This window comes from Mastigoproctus giganteus, chromosome 4, assembly GCF_048544385.1.
Source record: "Mastigoproctus giganteus isolate SK-2022 chromosome 4, ASM4854438v1, whole genome shotgun sequence".
Classification (NCBI taxonomy): Eukaryota; Metazoa; Arthropoda; class Arachnida; order Uropygi; family Thelyphonidae; genus Mastigoproctus; species Mastigoproctus giganteus.
In genome coordinates, this window is record NC_143578.1 from 189,882,735 (window position 1) to 189,908,533 (window position 25,799).

The following is a 25,799-nucleotide window of genomic DNA, read 5'->3' on the forward strand; positions in this document are numbered from 1 at the left end:
ACTCATATTCCTAGATTCTATTTAAAAGAGGTTATTGGCACTAATTAATAATCTCTCTTACAATATCTGTCCACTCCTCACTGTACAGATGTTTGGTTTCAGCTGTATACTTTTCTATAGGCAGTTCAATACACTTTTTTGAATTTGCATCCATAATTTCACCTCTTTCTTCCAAATGATATTGAACATATACAGCAGCTAGTCCAAGGCCAAACTGAACTAACTTCTTTATATTTCTTTTCTGTTCTTTGAGAGCCTTTCCTGCTTAAGTATTTCCTTAAAACTGCAACCTACTGAAATTCAATTTCAGCATTAACAAATAATTTCAGTCCTTTCAATTTTTAACCTATATATGCCATTAAAGTACTATAGGGCTCTTTTAACAAATTGGTCTGTACATATATATATGAAACCTACTTAGCAATTCAGTTTAAAAAATTTCTGAGTTGGTATAATGAATAATTAAATTATTAGCATTCCTAAATATTTTAGCCTAACCCCATAGCTAGCTATGCGACTGGAGTAACTTACACAGACACAATATTAACAGTAATCGTGGCATGTGATGCAAGAAAGCAAGCGTATGAGCTTATGTAGCATCAGCCAAAAAAAAAATTCACACAATCATTCCCTCTAAATGTTTGTCCAGTTCCTCCTTAAATTTATTTAACCTGTCAACTTCCACAACGACAGATGGAAGTTTGTTCAAGCAATTAACCACCTACTGGCTAAAGGCAAATTTCCGCACATCTATTCTACAGCTGTCTTTCCTCAATTTGAATTTATGCCCCCTTAGGTTCATAATCTGAACAAGTGGAACAATCCCATCACAATTCAGCGTGCTCAACCCATTCAAGGCCTTATACACCTCAATCAGGTCACTTCGCAGGTTCCTAGTCTCCAGCCGATGCAATTTGCAGGACTTAAGCCTCTCTTGGTAAGAGGATCCCTTCATTCCCCTCACCAATCTTGTTGCCCTTTTCTGTACACACTCAAGCAAATCTACATCCTTCCTAAAATGAGGCCTCCAGACCTGTATGCAGTACTCAAGGCGTGGCCTGACCATTGCCTTATACAGAGGGACAATCACCTCCTTTTCCCTGCTAGCAAAATTCCTGTATATCATTGACAAAAACCCATGACCTGCTCTTGCAGCCTGTCTGCATTGTTCAGAAAACTTCATATCTGATTGTACAATTACCCCCAGGTCTTGTTCATTTTCTACCACCCTATGTGTAGTATCACACAGTTGTTACGTTCCTCTGGAGTTACTTCTACCCATATGCAGTACTTTGCATTTGTCAATATTAAACTTCAGTTGCCACTTCTCAGCCCATCTTCTCAAATTTTCTAGATCCTGTTGCAGTAACACACTGCCATTACTGTCATTAACAACCTCCAAACTTTGTAACATCTGCAAATTTCAACACTAAGCCTCACATACCTTCATCAATATCATTGATAAATATACAAAACAACAGTGGACCCAACACCGAACCCTGTGGTACTCCACTAATAACATTGTTCCATGAAGAGCAGAATCCATTGATTACCACCCTCTGTGTTCTCCCACTCAACCATCCTTTTATCCATTGTAGCAACTTATCCTTAATACCATTCTGCTCCAATTTGTACAGAAGTCTTCCATGCATAACAATGTCAAAAGCTTTGCTTAAATCCAAGTATATGATATCAAAATTATTTTTTGTATCCAGTTCCTTTGTAACCACATCATAATATCCAATCAAATTTGTCAGACAAGACTTTCCCTTAAACTCATGCTGTGTCTGAATTATTGTGGCAGTCTTGTCTAGATGATCCTGCAATGCATCTTTAACCAGTGAGTCCATTATTGTACCTGGAACAGAAGTTAAACTAACTGGTCCGTAATTACTCGTTTCACCCTTCGATCCCCCCTTGTGAATTGGGGATACATTTGCACATCTCCAGTCCATGGGGACCTCCCCTGAGTCCAAGGATGCTCTCATAATTATAGCTAAGGGTTTGCTTAGTTCATTTGCTGCCTCCTTTAATATAACTGTATAGATCCCATCCACCCCAGGTGCCTTTCTTATGTTTAACTTCAACAATTTCTCCTCCACTTTGCTCTCAGTAATAAAAAATCATAAAGCACGCTGCTACAATTTGGTAACCTTCTGGCATTTTCAATCCTTAATAATTCCTCATCATGAATGTAGATGCAAAATACTCATTCAGTTTGTTTGCTATCTGAGCAGGATCATCAACAGTCAAACCATCAATATCAAGTGGGCCAATCTGATTCATCCGCTTCCTTTTAGAGTTTATACAAGTAAAGAAATCCTTGCTGTTTTTCTTAGCATCTTTTGCTAAAGATTTCTCGTAATCTGACTTCGCCTGCGTAACCTCCTTTGTGACTTGATTACAGACTAGCTTATATCTGCCATAGGCTTCTGTGTCGCCTGATAATTTATATGCATCCCATGCATTTTTCTTCTCTGCCACAAGTCTCGTTAGTTCATTTGACAACCATTTAAGCCTAAACCTTGAACAATATTTCTTAATAGGTATGAAACGTTTAGTAGCTACCATGATTAATTCCTTGAATGCTTCCCACTTAGAATTTGCTGTTGGTAACATCATCAGTTGGTCCCAATGTACAGAATTTAAAAACTGTCTGAGACCATTGTAGTCACCTTTATGGAAGCAAAAACCCCTTCCTTTATCCCTGATGGTAATTATATCTTTAAGTAAATCCCACATCGGTACACTGTGATCACTGCCACCTAATGGTTCCTTTATCTGCAAATTCTTAATACACAAATGATCACTGCTGATAATCAGATCAAGAGTATTACCCTCTCTGGTTGTCTCTTGAACAAGCTGCTGCAGAAAACAATCATCCAATAAATCCATAAAAGTTTTACTAGTGTGCAAGCGACCAATCCACAAGTTCCAGTAAATATCTGGAAAGTTAAAATCTGCCATTAAAAGACTTTCTGATTTACTAGTCCACTCTATTTCTCTGTATAACTGTTCATTGTACTCATTCGAGTCATTAGGCCTATAACTCACTCCTACCCTTATCTTTGCTTTCGCAGTGCTTGTCACATCAAACTGACTCAACAGTGCATTGTCCATATATGTCAACTGGATGCACTTCTTTTGATTTTTTTTTCTTAATGAACAGCATAACCCCTCCTCCCTTCCTATCCTGTCTATCTTTTCTGTACACACTGTACTCCCCAAATTGCAATTCTGCATTCCTTATATTTCTTACACCATGTCTCCGAACAATATCCGCCTTTGATATCTTGACCAACACTTCAAATTCAAATTTATTTACTATGCTTCTAGCAATACATAATCAAGTATACATGTACCTATTCTTATAATTAGTTACCCTAACACATCCCATATACCCACCTGTTTCACGATGACTGCCATCAGTCCCTGAAAACCACAACACCCCTCGCTCCACGACACTGCTTATTCTAATAGAAGTAGTGCAAGAATCACCTTCATCTCTGCCTGCGGCTACCTTTAATCTTTTAGTCTGTAAATCCTCTCAAACTAGCAGTTTTCCGACCCATCTAACACTGCCTCGATAGCATCAGCAAATATTCTTGCACCCTTTCTATTTAAGTGCATCTTATCCCTGTAGAAGCAGTCTCTCCTGTTAATAAGCACAGACGAGGCTGAAAAAATTTTTACCCCCTGAGCCTTCCACATTTCCTCCAGGGCCGAATTGATCGACAAGGCTCTCATCATGTACTCCCTCCTATTGTGTCTTTCAAATTTAACCCTAATTCACGACTTGTTTGCAACACTGACCTGTACTTGTTAAGTAAATCTGCAGATCTCCTACGCTTAATGTCATTGGTGCCAACCTGTAAAATATCACCCTTTGTGCCCTTAAAAGATGATATATGCTTTACAACGTCATCAACTTTTGTCTCTGGCAGACATACCCTGGTCCTATTCCATGTATCCTTTTAACACAATATATTACCCATCTCCCTGACAATAGAGTCAACAACAATAATTTTGTTGTTGACTCTTTTTTTTCACACAACATTGGGTCAGACACTGGTTCATCCAAATTTTGCTCTGAAGAAAACAAAAAAATAAAGTGAGTGCATTCTCTAAAGTGGCATTTTCGGGTTTCGACATCGTCTTTTTTATACTAGATCCTCCTTCACTATCCATAATCGACACAAATTCTGTTATAGCATTGGAATTTTTTTTGATGTTGTAAATTGTTGAAGTCCCCCACATTAAACACTTTGGAGCGATTTCCTAAATTTTCGCCTTTTCTAATTCTTTTAATAATTTCCACATTTTATTGCAAGGTTAAAACTATGATTTCTTTTCGTTCACATTTTACCCTTAAAAATTGAGAAAAATAATAAAATGCACAGTTTCGGGCCGAATCTGGAGCTAAACTAATCTGAAATTCACTCATGGTTTCTGAGAAAACCCAGTAGTCTCTGTGATATTTTTCTAAAGCACATTTCTGAAGATCACATAGAATTCTAGAGGTCACAACCATAAAACAATAAAAACAATTTGCAGTTTTCGGTTTATTGGGCTTTTTGTTTGTACAATCTGTTATATACAGGTAGTAAACTTGATCTTTCACTTATTATAATCAAAGTTCAATTTGCAAACGTGACCACTATAACCGGAGCTTACTGTACTACCGTTAATAAAAAAAATAAAAAAGATCAGTCTTTCAAATTATACCAGATAACTGACATTCCAGATAACCGATGTTCTACTGTACTTTGATACTAATATTTGCTTTTTCACTGAAACAGTTTTGGCAAAAAATTTGCCATGGTACACTAGTTTATTAATGATATTGATTGTATATCAAGTAAATGTCTAAGTTTCCAAGTGATACAAAGGTCAGCAGGTGGTTAAGGTATGCTACTGCAACAAGATCTAGAAAAATAAGGCGGATGGACTGCAAAATGGCAACTAAAGTTAAACAATAACAAATGGAAGGTACTGCATATGGGTAACAGTAATTCCAGATTAACATACCAACTGTGTGGTACTACACTTGGGGGTAATGAAAAAGACTGCAGATAATTGTGCAATCAGATATGAAATTCTTTGAACAGTGCAGACAGTCTGCTGTCTGCAGACTGTATATCAATGATATACAAGAAGTTTGCTAGCAGGAATAAGTAGGTGATTATCCCATTGTATAAGGCAATGGTTAGGCCTTATCTTGAGGCCTCATTTTAGGAAGGATGTAGATCTGCTGGAACAGGTTCAAAGGAGGGCAGCCTTATCAAGAAAGGCTTCAGTTGTGCAGATTGTAATATCTGCAGACCTGGCTTGACACCTGGAGAATAGGCCTTTGAATGGACTGAGCAAGCTCAATGCTGATAGCATTCTTCCTGTTGCTCAGACTACACAGATGAGGGGACACAAATTCAAATTGAGGAAGCATGGTTGTAGAATAGGTGTGCAGATGTTTTCCTTCAGCCAGTGCATAGTTGATTGTTGGAATAAACTTCCACCTGTTGCTGTGAATGTCAGCAGTTTGAATAAATTCAAGGAAGAACTAGACAAACTGTTATAGGCTATGGACAGGTGATATGGGATATATATATATATATATATATATATATTTTTTTTTTTTTTTTTTTTGGCTGATGCTATATAAACTTGCTTTCTTACATTATTGCCACTGCTAATTGATATTAACCACTATCTGATAAGCGACCAGCAATTCTTGAAACAAGCTCATATCAATTTCTCAAATTTTAACCACATCATCTACCACAAAGGTGGTAGATGACTTTCATCAACCGGTGAAATACCACCACTTTGCTTATTGGAGACTTGAGGTGGTGAAACCCATGTTTAGTCTCTAGAGCAAAGTTTCCGGCATCCCCTTGCCCCATACTTCTCCTTCAACCCATGCAGTACCAAGTACTATAGGTTTTGATACCTTTCGTGTTTGGGGTTTTCATAAAAAAAAAAAAAAAAAAAAAACATAACAGAATAGCCTATCAGTATAACTATCTGTATAAATGTTGTAAATTTCAAAATGAATTGTGCAGACTGAAACTTGCCTTATCATGAATATCACAATCCATAACATTTATATATGACTGTCAAATGTTTGCTGGCTACCAAACATAAGAAGACCTTCAAATAGGCCTCTGGGGTTGGGTATACTCATACTATGATTTTTAGTGTTTTCCACCAACCATGGAATAAAACGAAAGACGAAAAACCCAAATTTTTTAAATTTTTAATATTTACAATAAATTATTTACAAACAAAATATTACTGATAGTAATTTTAAAATAAAACAACTGTGATATACAGGATAATAATAATGCCGAATTTAAATTATTATTATCCTGCATATCACAGTTGTTTTATTTTAAAATTACTATCAGTAATATTTTGTTTGTAAATAATTTATTGTAAATATGAAATATTTAAAAAATTTGGGTTTTTCGTCTTTCGTTTTATTCCATGGTTGGTGGAAAACACTAAAAATCATAGTATAAAAAGACCATAGAAAGAACAAAATTTTCTAAATTTAAAAAAATTTTATTTTTTTTTCTTAATTCTTACCTGAATGAGAAATTTGTTTACCATAATCACTCATCTCTCTGAAGTAATAAAAAAAAAAAAAGAAAAGAAAAAGAAAGTCATATTTTTTAGTTAACTGCAGTATGTACAGGAATCATCAAGAATTGAATGTCCATATTTTTTGAGATACTGGACTGACACTGCTGAGCTTGGCATCATTAAACACTTAAGACAGGAGTTTTTTACCATCCTTCTGTAAGAAAGAAAGATGGAGTATACTACTGATCAGCAAGTTTTTTGTGTACAAAGGTTTCATGAAACTGGCAGTTTTATTATAGTACAGCATAAGTTCAAAGTGAGATTTGGTTTCAGAAATGGCACAGAAAGACAAAAACAGTTTAGAGTTTAGTAAATAAGCTTGAACAGAATGTGCTTCTTCATTATCCAAAGAAACATTTGAATGAAAGTGTCACCTGTAATCAATATCTTGAACAACATGGGATTGGACGGTCTTGGCCACAGCATATTTTCCTGATCTGGGTCCCTGTGATTATTTTTTGAGGGGATTCCTGAGGGACAATGTTCACAGGAATAATCCATATACCAGTGAAGAACTGAATGATGAATTCACAGTTGCTGTAGAAGGCATTTCTTAAGAAACACTATTATGGTAAATTTCAATCAATGTCTGAAAAAGGTCTTGGATACCCAAAGGTCACATATTAAACATGATTTTGTTCAAATAATAAGCTCTCATGTCTTAGGTATTTAATGGCACCAAACTCACAAATGCCAGTGCAAAACAGCAAAATAATATAGACATTCAAAATGTTGCATCTTTTCTCGATGACCCTGTATTATTAATTATACATTTTATTAATCAGTTGGATGTTATAATACTTTGTTTCTTATATTATTTAAGATGGCACAGCAAAAACTTTCTTAATAACAGTGATCTTAATAATGAATTTTATATTAAATCTTAATAATGAATTATTTCAATTACTCGCATAATATGAAAACAACTATATTGAGCTAAACGGATATAGCAGAATCCTGTTACAATGAACTTCATAATAATATAAACAAAGTGTTAATTATATAGCAGTAGTCATTTCTACTTCATTTTACTTAAATATTGACTTTAAAATCAGTTATAAGGAAATAAAGCATAAAATGCATGCTACAAAAAGTAAAAGCTCAGAGAGGATTATCATTTATAAAGCATATTTCATTCATAAGAAGTAAAGTATGTATAAATTTTAATAAACCATACATTTAGAAATAAGTACAGTATACATACACTGTGCTGCCACTTTATTAGGTACAACCCTGCTCTGCACACAAATGGTTTGTCCCACAGCGTTGCAAGTCGCATGACCATAATTGTGGATATAAATGCAGCAGAACTGGATTTTGATGAATCTTGATGCTAAGAAAGCTCCAGGTCCTGATGGTATTTCTTCACTTGTTCTCAAAACCTGTGCTCCTGAACTTACCCCTGTTCTTTGCAACCTTTTTTCACATTCTTATTCCAAAGGTGTTTTTCCTTCTACTTGGAAATTTGCTCATATCCAGCCAGTTCTCAAAAAGGGAGACAAATCTTTCCCATCCAATTATCATCCTATTGCAATTATTTCTACTCTTTCTAAAGTAATGGAGAAATCAATCAACCACCAACTATTAAACTACCTAGAAACCTTCCGTCTGATCAACGATCGCCAGTATGTATTCCATCAGTGTCGATCCATGTTGATATTCTGGCCTATGTTACTCACTTATGGACAAATTCAATGGAAAAGTTTGGTGAAACACAAGCAGTTGCTCTTGACATCTGAAAGGCTTTCAATCGTGTTTGGCATAAAGGTCTTCTAAATAAGTTTCCATCTTATGGTTTGTCAACTGTTTTATGTAATTGGTTATCCAGTTTTCTCTCTGATCGCTCACTGAAGGTGATGGTAGATGGCTCTCTGGCTTCTAACTTCTCCACTAATACTGGTGTCCCCCAAGGTTCAGTTCTTTCCCCCATTCTTTTCCTCTTGTATATTAATGACCTTCTTCCATTGACTGGAAATCCTATCCATAGTTTTGCCGAAGATAGCACATTGCATTCCACTTTCCATTTTGAGAAACCTTGCCCTGGTCAATCAGCTTCAACTTCTCGAATATCTGCAACCAATTCCTTAAATGCCGATCTCCACGTAATTCTCTAGTGGGGCAAAGACAACTTAGTTCATTTGAATCCTTCTAAAACTCAGTCTTGTCTTATATCTGACAAAAAGGATTCTTCTGTTCCTGTGCTTATCTTTGGTGACACTCCGATTTCTAGGCAAAATGATATATCTCTTTTGGGGATTACCCTGACTTCTAATCTCTCTTGGCACAAGCACATTACAAATATTGCTTCCTCTGCATCTAAAAAACTTTGGTTTTCTCTTTCGTTCTCGGCATTACTTTTCTTCTAAACAGCTGTTCACTCTGTACAGATCGCATTTCGCCCTACCATGGAATATTGTTCCCACATCTGGGGCGGTGTCCCTAAAACCTCTCCCAGGCTCCTAGATTCCATTCAGAAGAGGACAGTTAGGTTAATTAATGACTGATAACAAAGGTATGCGATGTGGCCGTCAGCTGTTGTAGCCCATTTGCAACTGTACAGATCGTACAGTTGCAGAATTTTAAAAGCTTCCTAACAGAGTCTCTCCACTCGCTGTCTCATAGACGTACTGTTTCTGCTGCATGCCTTTTTTACAGATACTTCCATGGGCACTGTTCTTCTGAATTGGCTTCTATAATTCCCGCTATCTCTTTCAAAACAGTCCGAACACGTGCCGCCACCAGCCAACATCAATTTACTGTCCGACTTGAAACTCACAGAACCAAATTTTCATCTTCCTCGTTTATTCATTCAACTGCCATTTTCTGGAACAATCTTCCGTCATACATATTTCCTGAAAATTACAGTCTACAGAAGTTCAAGTCTAATGTCAACAAATATCTCCTTTCATCTCCTCAACCTCCAGCCCAAGCACAGTACTAAGTACTATAGGTTCTAACACCTCTCGTGTTTGGGGGTTTCATTAAAAAAAAAAAAAAAAAAAAAAAAAAAAAGGAACAACCTTTCTAGTATCAGTTAAGCGTACAAACTGTAGCAAGAGTGATCTAACGGACTTCAAATGTTGTTGTTTGTTGGATTTATTGGTGCAAGGGCTACTAAGGCCATAATGCACCTATTACAATCTTATTTGGACTTCGAATGTGGCAAGGTAGTAGGTGCAAGACGTGCTGGACAAAGCATCTCTGAAACGACAGTTCTCCTGAACTTTTCACGCGCCACAGTTTCAAGGGTGTGTCAAGAATGGTGCAACAAACAGAAAACATCTCTCAATGGCACTCCTGTGGAAGAAAATCGCTTGTTGATGAGAGAGGTCAGAGGAGGATGGCTAGAATTGTGCAAGTAAACAGACGGGTCACAATGTCGCACATCACGTCACAACCTTGGTGGCATAACAAAATATTGCAACGGACCACTAGTGTCACTTTGTTGCAAATGGGCTACAACAGCTGACGGCCACATCGCATACCTTTGTTATCAATGAAGAACAAGAGAGCACGCCTCCGATGGGCACAGCAACCCCAGCACTGGACTATCGAGGATTGGAAAACAGTTGCTTGGTCTGAGCGAGCGTCGAAGTTCCTGGTGCATCATGTTAATGGAAGGCTCAGTTTGGCAAAAACAATATGAATCCATGGACCCATCATGTATGACAACTACTGTGCAAGGCAGTGGGGGCAGTGGTGTGGGGAATGTTTTCTTGGCACATGTTGGGTCCATTGATAACCATAGATTCACATCTGAATGACACATCATACCTAAACATCATTGCTGACAAAGTACATCCGTTCATGTTGACAGTTTATCCTCAGTCAGATGGTTACTTCCAGCAGGATAAAGTGCTGGTGCACAAAACCCAATTCACTATGGAATGGTTCCAGGAACATGACAATGACTTTTCTTTCTGCAGTAGCCGCTCAGTCCTCGGATCTCAATCCTATTGAACATCTTCAGGAGGAGCTGGAAAGGGCTGTTCGTTGCAGGCCTACACCTCTGTTGAATCTCAGGAACTGCATGACACACTCATGACTGCATGGTATTCCATTCGTGCACAATGCTTTCAGCATCTTGTTCAATCCATGCATAGGCGAATTTAGACTGTTTTGAAGGCTATAGGAGGCTCAACACACTACTAGATGGGTGTACATAATAAAGTGGCAGCACAGTGTATATATACAATTTTCATATATTAATTTCTGTTTTTAATGTTTACCTTTTTTTGCCCCATTAATGAAAATTAAACTTTAGTGTAATGGAAAATGTATGGCTAAAGCTGCACTAAATTGAATCTAATTTTTATATTATTAATTCCAATGCTCTCCCCCCCAAAATAAGTGAACTATTTATGGGAAGGGGATGTTTCTAAAGTGAAAGGCTACAAATTGCAAAAACATGCTATTATGTTCCTTCATCTTATTGTTTTTTTTGTATGTTTCCTTCAATATTTTTAAAAATTTCTTCGAGAGAAAAAAATAAAGAAAAAGTGGAATTAATAACTAGCAGTCATCATGCATATTTTGGGGGGGGGGATGGAGAAGCACACCATACGTTAGTTATAATATCGGGGAGAAAATTCCCCACTCTGGTTTCAACCTATTTTAGGGACCTCATTGGTTTGTTTGTTATTTGGTTTTTAGGAGAATTAGCAACTAAGGCCATATTTCTCCGGGGATATGCAGTGGTCATTTCCTGACCTTTCCACATCTTCCGTATTTGGTGGTCAAGGGCTCAAACCCCGGTCTAATCAAGAAGCATGTGCTACGGAGGCACCTGGACCTCACTGGTGGAGAAGTATTTGCCATGAGTGAAAATCCTGACAATGCAATGATTAGAAATAGCCACAGTGTGTAAGAAGCTTAATTGTGCAGAATTTTAAAAGATCAAGAAGTTTTAAAATAAATTTTAAAAGCTTTTAAGTTTAGTGCTTTTTTTTACACTACTATCGTAGTTTTTTTGTTTAAGAGTTATCTATGATGTATTTACACCAATATTATATATATATTCTATCTGTTTAAATGTCCAATCTCTAACATTAGGGGAAAGGGGAAAAAAAAAAAAAAAATAATAGGTGAAATAGTATATATTGAATAAAAACATATTTAGAAATTGTACTTATCTCTAATCGCCATCCATTATAATAAAACCACACAACAAAATCAATTTTTTCCCCTCTCCTTTAGAGAAAATAGATGATTCTAATAAATCTGAAGAATGTGCTAAATTTAAATCTGAATTAGAAATTGCATCACTCACCAAATAAAATTTTATCATAATTAATAATTAAGAGAACTTTAGTGAATAGTGCAGAAGAAATGTGTGGATAGGTCTCTAATAACAAGAAATTCAGAATTCCACAGTTAAAGTTAAAAGAGGCAGTTAGAGAAATGAAAAAATATTTTATTAAATTTCTGAAAATAAAACTAATAAATCCTTATTGGAATATAAATAAAACTGCACAAAGGTATAAGATGTGTAAAAAGAGACTAAATAATTAAGAAAGTGGAAAAATGTGTGCACGCACACACACACAGATGCATAAATTCAAATTGAGGAAGGATAAATGTGAAGTCTGTCTTCAGCCAGCAATAAACTGAAGGAATAACTAGACAAATTACTGGAGGGGGATGAACAGGTAACATTGGGTTTTTTTTGGCTGATGCTTTATAAGCTTGCTTTCTTGCATCATTTGCTACTACTAATACGAATGCTAATATTATGGTATTTACTTAAAAATCTTAACTAATGGCATTGTTATGGCTTAGTATCTGTTCTACCAAACTGCCATAAAATTATGGCATTTTAGTCAGAATAGGAAATAACACCATAACTAAGGTAATCAAAAATAGGAGCAAAGTTAAAACCAAAAAAAAAAGTATGAAGTAAATACTTTGAACTGTTAAATGAAGGAGCTGAAGACTTCACTTCAAGGACCCTTAAAATGGAGAAGAAAAAAAATACTGAAATAAAGGAAACCTACTGAGGTAGAAAAAGTCATGGAAAATATCAAATATGGAAAGGCAACTGCTGTAGATAGAATTAGACCTAAAATGCAGAATATGAGGATAAAACAGTGTCATAATGCTTTTGCAACATTATCCAGAGGTTGTTTTTTGAAATTCTGAAAGATTATGCAAGGAATTAATTGAACAAATATATAAAAAGGGAAATAAAGTTCAATGTAAAATTACAAAGGAATTTCAATGATTAGTGCCTCGTAATATACAAGTATTTTGAAAAGGTTAGGAATATTGTTCAATGTATTGAAAAAGCATATCACAAAATACTCGTACCTAGAAATTTTCTCTTCCAAATTTTTAAAAATATTGGTATGAAGAATGATCTTTTCAGAGGAATAAGAAGTTCTAATAAAAGTAACAAAATCTACAGTGAGGAAATACTGAAAAATGGTTTAAGGTTAATGGGTGCATTATATCATTTCTTTTTATAATTTTCATGGACCATTTAATAAAAGAATGTAAGTTACTATAAAAGTTTAGTGTGGGAGATATAGAAAGTTGGATCAATATTACGTAAAGGTGAGTGCGGTATTAAATAGCAAATTAGATAAAAGTTGTAGAGAATTTGGCATGAAAATTAGTTACATAAAAACAAATGTTATTAAATTTGGAATGACAAGGAAAATTTAGTGTAGACTAAAAACCAAAAACTGAAAAAGTTAATGATTTTACCAGTATGTTAGAAGTCTAATGAACATGGAAGATTAGACAGATTAGAAAATAAAGAAGAGAACAAGTAAAGCAGGAAGTGTACGAAGCTAGTTAAACAAATGAATTTAGAGCAAAAAACAAAATCAGCTGTTTATAATGCATGCAATTTTTAAGTTTATTTTAATCTATGGAGCTGAGAGTTGGGTAAACAATAAAGGAACTGATAAAATTTGAATCTTTGGAAATGAGAGTAAGAAAAATAAATGAAAGAAAACAGAAATAAGAAAAGGAAGAAATGGTACGACCATATTACAAATGAAGAAATAAGGAAAAATATCGGGATAACTAACATCCAATCAAGGGTAAGTGAAATAAACTTAAGATGCTTGAAAATCTAAAAAATTAGAGCTGACACCATGTTATTTTGAATAGTTTATTGAATCCCTGAAGTAGAAAGTAGACAAAAGACAAACCTATTTCCTACCTAAATAATATTCATTCTTGTCAATATTTTGGATCCACCTTTGAGTATCTATTATCAAGATAAAGTTCAGCAAGAAACAGGTCTCCTTATTACAACTATTTTCTACTTCAGGGACTTGATAAATCATTTAAAACTGCAACAATATCATAGTTGTTATTTGGTTTTTAGGAGCATTAGCAACTAAGGTCATATTGCTCCGGGGATATGCGGTGGTCATTCCCTGACCTTTCCGCATCCTCCATATTTGGTGGTCAAGGGCTTGAACTCCGGTCTAATCAAGAAGCGTGTGCTACACACTGCTGCTGCTGCTCCTGCCTACCTGGCTACGGAGGCGCCTCAATACAATAACATGGAGTCAAGTATATATATATATTTTATCCAATTCACACAATATACAGTCCATTCCAGTTATTTGGGACACATTGGAACTAGTGCATTTTGGCCCAATTAAACGGCTGCCCCAATTATCGCAGTTTCACGTAAATAGTTAAAAATACAATGTACGCCCCATTTTTACAATTGGTTCACTGTACAATCAAATCATGTTATGACGAACTCAACATAGTAAAGTACTGTTCACTATACGATGTGCAGTAAGCGCTGGTCACTGTGATCATGTTTGTGAATTGAATTTTAAACAGTGATTCTAATTAGCGAAAATAGGAGGAAAATATCCACAGGCTATAAAAGCAAAGATATATTATGCAGAAATTTACCCTTTATTACCTTACCAATTAAAAACATACGTGAAAATCAGAATAATTAATACGTACTGTAATATGTACATACGAACTAGTTGACATTTTTGTTAACTGACATTTGTGGGTGGGGATTAAAATTTAAAACAGTAAAAAGATAAGCAATCAATAACAAAGAATACGGCAGACACAATTGAAAGTAACACAATATGTGCAAGTGAGAACCGAGTAAAGAGATACAAAGCTTTAAAAATACGAATGAAGAGAAGATATGAAAATTAATTTTTTGATATGATTGAAGATTTCATGGAAGTATAAACACATTTCACCATAATAAACCACAGAATTCCAGCTGTCGGTATTATCGCAAATTCAGTAAGATCGCGTTTACTGTCCGTTTCACTAACAGAAAAGCCCAATAAACAGGTGACTGCTAATTGTTTTTATTGTTTTATGGTTGTGACCTCCAGAATTTCAACCGAACCACGTGGTACCGTCGGAGACAATCATAGGGTAATCCCCAGTGCTGCGGTCTCCTGCCCCGATTAAACAGCATGCTGTACCAATTAAGCGAAGTAAACCCTGGCTATTTTCTAGATTGGTTTCTGTTTTTTAAGATTTTCCCCAAATAAAGAGCTGCCCCAAATACTGGAAACCACTGTATTTTAAACTTAACATGTTATGGGCATGTGGAAAAAATTGGAGAAGGGAGACCTACTAGACAGATATTCGAAGAAAAAATGAATGGTAATAGGCCCAGAGATGGACCACGAGGAAAGTGGACTGATAGTATTAAACAAACATTATAGCAAGGGATCTTAACCTTTTTGTACAGTTGCCTCTCGTCTAATTTTGTGCTACCATTCCATCTACCTCAATCTAATTTCAAAAGTTGTAAAGAAATACATGGTCAGAAATTTCAATTTTTAAAAGTTGTCATTCAAAGCCAGGTTTTACACATTACAGTGACTTCAAATGGAAAAGATCACCATTTCAAATTCAAAAAATGCAACAAAGAATTGAAATAAATATCCAAAAAACTGGTGCCATTTAGAATTAGAAGGTTTTCTCAAGTCCCATAGGGGAGCGAGTCTTTCTGGTTAAGAAACCTCTGCAATAACAGAAAGAGGACTTACTCTGGCTAGGGCTAAAGATCTAACAGGATATAGGGCAGCATGAAGAAAAATTGTGAATGGAAGGGTGGTAGTCCAGAAGTTCTATCAACCTTCCAATCTATTTCATTTTATTTGTAACCCATTGAATCTGATCTGTACTATCATGATGATCTGTAGACTCACCTGATACGGCAGATTTGGATGAAAGAAATTAACAATGTAAAAAACCAATAGCTAGCCAGCAGATCTTGATTCCACTTTTCCTGGTGGAGAGGGTAGGGAGTGGTTCCACTCCTTGGATTATTATAGGTTTCCCAAACTATTACAACTAGTCACATCACCCAATATTGAAGGGGGAGAGGAGAAGGAATGGAAACAATTATGCAAGCAAAAATGATTTATTTACTCATAAGTGCAGTTGTGCTACAATGGACAAATGGACTAATTTATATAAATTAAGTAAAACATCACAGAAATAACCTCATGGGATGACAGAATATATTTCTAGGGCAGAGAAATTATAAAATTTGATATTTGATTCCAACGTGGTTATGTGTGAAAATGGAGCTGCAACAATATTAATGACACAGGTATTCATTTTGAAAGAAAATTTATGTTTTACCTTTCAGTCAAATCATCCAGTCCAAAAAGCAACTTTAATGCAACAATGATAAAACCCATCGCTCTTCCTTCGTAATTTGGTATAGCAAGATTTTGAGACATTCCCAAGTTAATATTAAACATTTCTGTATCCCACTGCATCACTGGAGGATTGATATCCATGAGGCAGTTAACTATAGGAATAATTTCACCTAACAATGGAAAAGTTTGTATATAAAAAGATGGAGTGATAATTAAATTACAATTACAATTTTGGTAATGAATAAATTTACTGCTATATGTATGTATGTACAATTATGAAGTGTCTACACTTATATGTACATTTATAAAGCTTGTTTTATAATTTATCAAATGCAAAATTCTTAATAGTGGCTTATGCTACAGTTGATATTGAAGGCAATTATTTTCTACTATATGAATGAAAACACTGAATATCACCCAATCTCATAAACTGGACAATATTAACTAAAATCAATTTTGCAACATTTTTTAACTTTCTAGGTTCACAATATATCTTCATAATAACTGAAGAAAAGCATTAATTCTTATCCATAAGAAGTAGAAAAAGCAATTAATGGTGCTTATACACACTTCATGGTAACACAATGTTAAATTATGATCTAGGCTGAGGAGAAGTTCAAAAAACACATGATTTGAACACATATTTAAGTTGTTGTTGTTGTTATTTGGTTTTTAGGAGCATTAGCAACTAAGGCCATATTGCTCCGGGAATATGCGGTGGTCATTCCTTGACCTTTCCGCATCCTCCGTATTTGGTGGTCAAGGGCTTGAACTCCGGTCTAATCAAGAAGCGTGTGCTACACACTGCTGCTGCTCCTGCCTACCTGGCTACAGGTAGGCAGGAGCTCGAAGAAGGGTGTGCTACGCACTGCTGCTCCCTCCCACCTGGCTACGGAGGCGCCTATTTAAGTTGTACTTTTTGTTGTGTGGCAATTATAATCTATGTATAATCTGTTAATGAAAATCAGATTATAATTACCACACAACACTAGTACTTAACTTGAATGCCAACATCTCAAAACTCAACTAAATCCCACCAGACCTAGAGAGCTATAAATGTTGCCTGCTCAAAGAAATAATTTAGTTGCATTTTGTGTTTCTTCAACCAGGTTGCATCCATATAATTATCCAAGCCTGATGATAGAATTCAGATGGGTTTTTAAACATCGCCATTCAGGTTAAGCAGCTGAATTTTGGTAGTTATAAAATCTGTTTAAATAAACCATTTAAATAAATTTACTTGACAATAACACAGTATAATAGCGTCCCTCTTTTGACAATTAATGAATATATTCCAAGAACTTTCTATCATGCCTTTAACAAGTTTGCTCTGAAGCCTCTTATTCCTATAAAAAAAAAAACTGAATTCAATGAATAAATGTGAAAATATAAAACAGATATTCAAGTGAAACTATAAACACTAAACTTCGTCTGGAAAACAGAAAACATTAACCTGGTAGTGATTTCAGTTACCATTCTGTCAGTATCACACACGTCAAACCAAGTTTTGCCATTATTACAAATAATGCTGCTTCAAAACCTGAAGAAATAGTGAAATACTTTACATTTCACTATTTTTAATGCAATAATATGAATCAGTGTTTAGATTTTAAACTAACATATAAAACTTCTTGCAGAAAAGTGTAAAGGTTACTCAGAAAGTAATGCGACTAATAATTCTGAGAAAAAACTACTGGCATAATACAATGCTTACCTTTATAAAGCTTTATGAATACTACTTTCTAAACATTCTCCCACTGACTCAATACATCATTCCCAGTCTGAATTTGCTTCTCAAACATCTAACTGAATGCTGCTTTAGGAATCCATCAGTACTTAAATTGATAACACCAAAGAAATGATCATGAAATGCCCTCTTGTAGAGAATGAATTACAGACATAAAACAGAAGAATAAGTTAAATTGAAACCTTACATATAAAAGAAATAACATAAAAAATGTAATTACTTGGCAAACACAAGACCAAGTTTCCCTAATACAGCAGGATGTAAAAAGCTAATTGGGAATAGATCAGTTCAGTTAACTGTTTTTTTTTTTTTTTTCTCCAAAACTGATTTCATTAGATATATTGTAGCTCTCTCAATATCCTCTTTTGATGTAGTAGTGGCATGTGATGCAAGAAAGCCAGTGTATGAGCTTATGCAGCATTAGCCAAAAAAAAAAAAAAATTACAAAACAATCCCGTATAAATATTTGTCCAGTTCCTCCTTAAATTTATTTAACCTATCAACTTCCACAACGACACATGGAAGTTTTTCAAGCAATTAACCACCCGCTGGCTAAACGCAAATTTCCGCACATCTATTCTACATATCTCCTTCCTCAATTTCAATTTATGCCCGCTTAGGTTCGTAATCTAAACAAGTGGAAGAATCCCATCAAAATTCAGTGTGCTCAACCCATTCAAGGCGTTATACACCTCAATCAGATCACCTCGCAGGTGCCTAGACTCCGGCCATTGCAATTTGCAGAACTTAAGCCTCTCTTGGTAAGAGGCTACTACAATAGTACACTGTTCATCTATATCAACTGGATGCATTTCTTTTGTTGTTTGTTTGTTATTTGGTTTTTAGGAGCATTAGCAACTAAGGCCATATTGCTCCGGGATATGCGGTGGTCATTCCCTGACCTTTCCGCATCCTCCGTGTTTGGTGGTGACGGGCTCGAACCCCGGTCTAATCAATAAGTGTATGCTACGCACTGCTGCTCCTTCCCACCTGGCTATGGAGGTGCCCGCATTTCTTTTGATTTTATGTTTTTCTTAATTAACAGCATAACGCCTCCTCCCTTCCTATCTTGTCTATCCTTTCTGTACACATTCCCCTCACCAATCTTGTTGCCCTTCTCTGTACACGGTCAAGCAAATCTACATCCTTCCTAAAATGAGACTTCCAGACCTGTACGCAGTACTCAAGGTGCAGCCTCACCATTGCCTTATACAGAAGGACAATCACCTCCTTCACCCTGCTAGCAAAATTCCTATATATCATTGACAAAACCCCATGACCTGCCCTGGCAGCCTGTCTACACTGCTCAGAAAACTTCATATCTGACTGCACAATTACTCCCAGGTCTTTTTCATTTTCTACCACCTTAAGTGTAGTACCACACAGTTGGTACGTTCCTCTGGGGTTACTTCTACCCATATGCAGTACTTTGCATTTGTCAAGGTTAAACTTCAATTGCCACTTCTTAGCACATCTGCCCAAATTATCTAGAATCTGTTGCAGTAGCACACTGCCATTACTGTCATTAACAACCCTGCCAACCTTTGTATCATCTGCAAACTTCAACACTAAGCCTGATATACCTTCATCAATATCACATTAGTCCACGAAGAGCAGCACCCATTAATTACCACCCTCTATCTTCTCCCACTCAACCATCCTTTTATCCATTGTAGCAACTTACCCTTAATACCATTCTGCTCCAATTTGTACAATAGTCTTCCATGCGCAACGGTGTCAAAAGCTTTCCTGAAATCCAAATATATGATATCAAAATTATTTTTTGCAACCAGTTCCTTTGTAAACACATCATAATATCCTATCAAATTTGTCAGACAAGACTTTCCCTTAACAAACCCATGCTGTGTCTGAATTATTGCTGCAGTCTTGTCTAGATGATCCTGCAATGAATCTTTAACTCCATTATTTGTGACTCCAATCAGTGACTCCATTATTTTACTCGGAACAGAAGTTATACTAACTGGTCTGTAATTACTCGTGTCACCCTTCGATCCCCCTTTGTGAATTGGGGATACATTTGCACATCTCCAGTCAGTTGCAACCTCCCCTGAATCCAAGGATGCTCTCATAATTATGGCTAAGGGTTTGCTTAGTTGCTTTGCCGCCTCCTTTAATATAACTGGATAGATCCCATCCACCCCAGGTGCCTTTCTTATGTTTAACTTCAACAATTTCTCCTCCACTTTGCTCTCAGTTATTACAAAATCATTAAGCACCGTGCTACAATTTGATAACCTTCTGCCATTTTCAAACCTTAATAACTCCTCATGTGTGAATGTAAATGCAAAATACTCGTTCAGTTTGTTTGCTATCTGAGCAGGATCATCAACAGTTGAATCATCGATATCAAGTGGACCAATCAGATTCATCAATTCCTTTTGGAGTTTATATAAGTAAAGAAATCCTTGCTGTTTTTCTAAGTATCTTTTGCCAAAGATTTCTCGTAATCTGCCTTCGCCTGCCTAACCTCCTTTGTGACCTGATTACAGACTAGCTTATATCTGCCATAGGCTTCTGAGTCGCTTGATAATTTATATGCATCCGATGCATTTTTCTTCTCTGTCACTAGTCTCATTAGTTCATTTGATAACCATTTAAGCCTAAACCTTGAACAATATTTCTTAATAGGTATGAAACTTTTAGTAGCATCCATGATTAATTCCTTGAATGCTTCCCCCACTTAGAATTTCCTGTTAGTAACATCGTCAGTTGGTCCCACTGTACAGAATTTAAAAACTGTCTGAGACCACTGTACTCACCTTTATGGAAGCAGAAACCCTTTCCTTTACCCCTGATGGTATTTATATCTTTAAGTAAATCCCACATCAGTACATTGTGATCACTGCCACCTAGTGGTTCCTTTATCTGCAAATTCTTAATACATGAATGATCACTGCTGATAACCAGATCAAGAGTATTACCCTTTCTGGTTGCCTCTCGAACATGCTGCTGCAGAAAATAATCATCCAAAAAAATCCAGTCTGACTAGTGTGTGAGTGACCAACCCACAAGTTCCAGTCTATATCTGGGAAGTTAAAATCCCCCATTATAAGACATTCTGATTTACTAGCCCACTCTATTTCTCTGTACAACTGTTCATTGTACTCATTCGACTCATTAGGCCTATAACACACTCCTACTCTTATTTTTGCTTTCGCAGTGCTTATGTCACACCAAACTGACTCAATAGTACACTGTTCATCTATATCAACTGGATGCATTTCTTTTGATTTTATGTTTTTCTTAATGAACAGCATAACACCTCCTCCCTTCCTATCTTGTCTATCCTTTTTGTACACATTGTACTCCCCAAATTCCAGTTCTGCATTCCTTATATTTGTGTGACACCACGTCACAGACACCACGTCTCTGCTATCCCAACAATATCCGCCTTTGATGTCTTGACCAACCCTTCAAATTCATCAAATTTATTTACTATACTTCTAGCAATACATAATCAAGTATACATGTACCTATTCTTATAATTAGTTACCCTAACACATCCCATATACCCACCTGTTTCACGATGACTGCCATCAGTCCCTGAAAACCCCAACACCCCTCGCTCAACGACACTGCTTATTCTAATAGAAGTAGTGCAAGAATCACCTTCATCTCTGCCTGCGGCTACCTTTAATCTTTTAGTCTGTAAATCCGCTCAAACTAGCAGTTTTTCTGACCCACCTAACACTGCCTTGATAGCATCAGCAAATATTCTTGCACCCTTTCTATTTAAGTGTATCCCATCCCTGTAGAAGCAGTCTCTCCTGTTAAGCACAGACCAGGCTGAAAAAAAATTTACCCATTGAGCGTTCCACATTTCCTCCAGGGCTGAATTAATGACAAGGCTCTCATCATGTACTCCCTCCTATCGTGTCTGGGCAGAATTGCAGACACTTTCAAATTTAACCCTAATTCACGACTTGTTTGCAACATTGACCTGTACTTGTTAAATAAATCTGCAGATCTCCTACTCTTAATGTTATTGGTGCCAACGTGTACAACAATATCACCTTTTGGGCCCTTAAAAGATGACATATGCTTTACAACGTCATCAACTTTTGCCCCTGGCAGACATACCCTGGTCCTGTTCCATATATCCTTTTAACACAATATATTCCCTGTCTCCCTGACAATAGAGTCACCAACAATAACTAGTTCCTTTGGGACCAGCGCATTCTGCCTTGGAGATTGCCGCTGTGTTGCCTGATACCCAGGAGTGAGCTCTGGCATTGAGTTGGGCAGCTGGAGCTTGACGGGCCCCTCATTAATTTCTTCGAGGGCATCTACCCTACACTTCAAGCTCTCATAGACGCCCAGTAGAATGCTGAGTTGAAGGCCAATTTCTAGACACTCTCTGCACCTGGCGCGCGCGCGCACGCGCACACACACACACACACACACACACACACACACCCTCCTTGGCTAGATCATGTTCCGTTCCAGAGAGTTCAGCAAACATTTCACAAATTGCACATTTTTTTAGGTGTGATGCGTTGGAGAATTGCCCCCCCTCAGTTCTCCCCCGAGTCACAGCACTCTTGCCACTTTGTGTCCTTTGCTTTGCTGCTCTAGTCTGGGGCATGATATTTTAAATTAATAAGATCAATAAATTTAATTAATTAATTGTCAATACTACGCTATCTAATAGAATCCTAAATGCAGTGATGTGTATTACGCTATATAATTATATCTTAGAACTGCCTAGTTACCACAATTAAAAATTTGAATTCCCTACTACTCTATACAAAAACAATGGCTGCAAGATTCCAACGAAATAACGGTTTTATGTATATTAAGCAGTAATCTACAAAAACTCTTTATCTAAATTATAAAATAAAAATAACTAGCGTAACAATAACTATAAGACTACGTATAAAGTACAAAATAAAATAACAGGTATAAATAAAAAGGCAAACACATCACTTTTTCTGAGCCTGTAATTCACAGCTGTAATTTTTAAAGAGAGTCAGCGCCCTCTCTTTATGTGGTTAAATTTGATGCAGGTTAAAGTAACACATGCACATATCTCAATAATATTGCAAGATGTTCTGTAGATAGTGACATATATTTCAAACAAATGGGAAGCTAATGCTAGGGAAACAAACTTTAACCTCAAGGGATTTATGTGTCAAGGTAGTACATTTCAAACAAATGGGAAGCTAATGCTAGGGAAACAAACTTTAACCTCAAGCGATGTATGTGTCAAGGTAGTACACTATACAAGAATACTTAGTCTTAACTGGGCATATGATAATGAAATGAGTATCATCAATAAAATGACTGAATTTGAATTCCTAGATAGGACAATTAACACTGACATAATAAGGCTAATGGAAAAATGGTGTCAACTTGGTCCTTGAGGATGTCACAGACATTCTCTCAGATATGACAGACAAGTTGTACTGGCTACCTGGGAGTCTAAAATGCTGATGGAACTGATATTCGGGTGACATTCAAGTCAAGTAGACGCAATTTTGGCGAAGTCCAGACGGTCTGTGACAGCCAAATCCTCTGCTTGCATCTTCACGATGGTGGGACTGTTAGTAATCCTGGGTATAACTTCCATGCACAAGTACATGGTGGTGACCACCCAGGTGTGAACCAACATAAGCAGGGGTCCAGGTGTGGTGCCCACACCACATGGAGGAATGCTGCCCCTCTGTGTTACCATGCAATACTAGGTGATAGATGACTCTCATCAGCTGGTGAAATACCACCACTTTGCTTATTGGAGGCTTGAAGTGGTGGAAGCCATGTTTAGACTCTAGAGCTAAGTACAGTCAACCCTTCCCAATCTCTTCCATCATGCAGTATGACTGATGACCTTTGAGGTTATGAAGAACATCATGGCAAGATCCAATCTTCCTTACATTTCGAGGGTACAGCTGTAAAACAGTGTTCGCCGGCTGGCCGCTAGATAGTATACCGGACTGAACTCTTTAGGAGTCTTCTGGATCAACTAGTGTATAATCTTGCTACCTCTACTCTGCCAGACAGTGACTGGAGGGAGTCTGAGTAGTGTGCATGAGGTGGGCATTGTTGTCGAGGCCACGTTGTGTCAAGGATCTGGGTATATTCTTACCATGTATATGCCATATCCAAAAATTTCATTACTTCATACAGCATATCGCCCCCAATTTTTCTTACTATTGAATACACCATGAATTGTCAAACTAATAGAATAAACTTATCTGCGAAAAGATCTAAACCTCCCAAACACTTCCTAGTTCATTTCACAAATATAAGTGGTCTCAATTCTAATCTCAATGATGTCCATTTCCACTTGCAGCCTGCCAAGACCCATGTACTTTTTCTGACAGAATTTCAGTTATTGGTTAATTCAACTACTGTTCATCTCAGCTGCCCAAATTATTCACTGTATGATTCCTTTCGCCTCAAAGGTGGTACTTGTGCATATGTCCATTCCAATATTCCCTGTTAGATTGGTAATTTGGAATCTCCTCTGTTCGATCTTCTCTGGCTTAAAATCTCTATCTCATTGTGTCAAATTCACCTGTTGTCTCTACCATTTTCCCAACTCCACTAATCACGTGGAGCTCTCTGACTTCCTCTCTCTCTCTGCAACTTGACTTTCTCCAGTCCAACCTTCCTAACAGTGAGGTAATTTTCCTTGGAGATTTTAATGTTCACAACTCCAGCTGGCTTCCGTTTTCTTGTCACACCGACCCAGCAGGTAGAGATGCTGAGGCTTTTGCAATTACTAATGACCTTGCACAGATTGTTCATTTACCTACAAGAATACCGGACAATCCTAACCATACAGCCAACATGCTTGATCTTTTTCTCACAAACAACCCTTCTAACTAAATGGTCGAAATGAGTGGTCCTTTAGGTACCTCAGATCACAACTTGGTGATTGTCTCTTCGCCAATGAGCCTTTATCTCATGGCTATTCCCAACCTCATATTGTTTGGCTTTACAAGAATGCAAAATGGGATGACCTGTCTTGGTCAGACTACTGTTTCAAAAATTCTGATGTTAACATTTGCTCAGATTATCAGTGAAATTATTCTTGTAAGAATGGAATCCTTTATTCCACACTCCACTTTAAAATCTCGTCCATTATCTAAACCTTGGTTTTCCAATAAATGTGCTAAGGTTGTTCAAGAGAAGAATGTTGTATATCGTAATTGGCTTCCTTCCAATTCTTTAGTTTCATTTTCTGCGTAAACCAAATCTCACAATAACTGTAAAGCAGTCATTAATCAGTCCAAACTAGATTTTGAACAGGCTAAGAGTAGAAAACTTGCTTCTTGCCCTAATGCTAGCCATGCATTCTGGTCTCTTGCCAAAGCTATTGGCCGCAGCTTTTGCCCATCTCTATCAAAACCAGATGGTTGTGTTGTCACTTCAGCCAAGGATAAAGTTGACCTGCTAATGTCCCATTTTTCTTCCAACTCATGTATTAATGATCTTGGCAAAATACCTTCCACCATTCCCAACACGCTCCCTTCAATGCCTCCTGTGGTCTTCCGTCAAAAGGATGTCAGAAGGAATTTGATGAATCTCAATGCTAAGAAATCTCTAGGTCCTGATGGTATTTCTCCACTTGTTCTCAAAACCTGTGCTCCTGAACTTAGTCCTGTTCTCTGCCGCCTTTTTTCACTTTCTTATTCCAAAGGTGTTTTTCCTTCTGCTTGGAAATATGCTCATATCCAGCCAGTTCCTAAAAAGTGTGACAAGTCCCTCCCATCCAATTATTGTCCCATTGCAATTACTTCTACTCTTTCTAAAGTAATGGA

General features: G+C 36.7%; 1 protein-coding gene across 1 annotated transcript in view; it reads right to left on the reverse strand.

Moving 5' to 3' along the window:
* The window catches only part of LOC150087275 (TATA box-binding protein-associated factor RNA polymerase I subunit B-like), a 308,013-nt gene that overhangs the window by 108,028 nt on the left and 174,186 nt on the right, over nt 1-25,799 (reverse strand). The window contains exons 9-10 of the mRNA XM_090372434.1: nt 16,246-16,435; nt 6,586-6,623 (exon numbers count right to left, since the gene is read on the reverse strand). Coding sequence (XP_090228560.1) covers nt 6,586-6,623; nt 16,246-16,435 — 228 coding nt within the window. The remainder of the gene's footprint in view (nt 1-6,585; nt 6,624-16,245; nt 16,436-25,799) is intronic.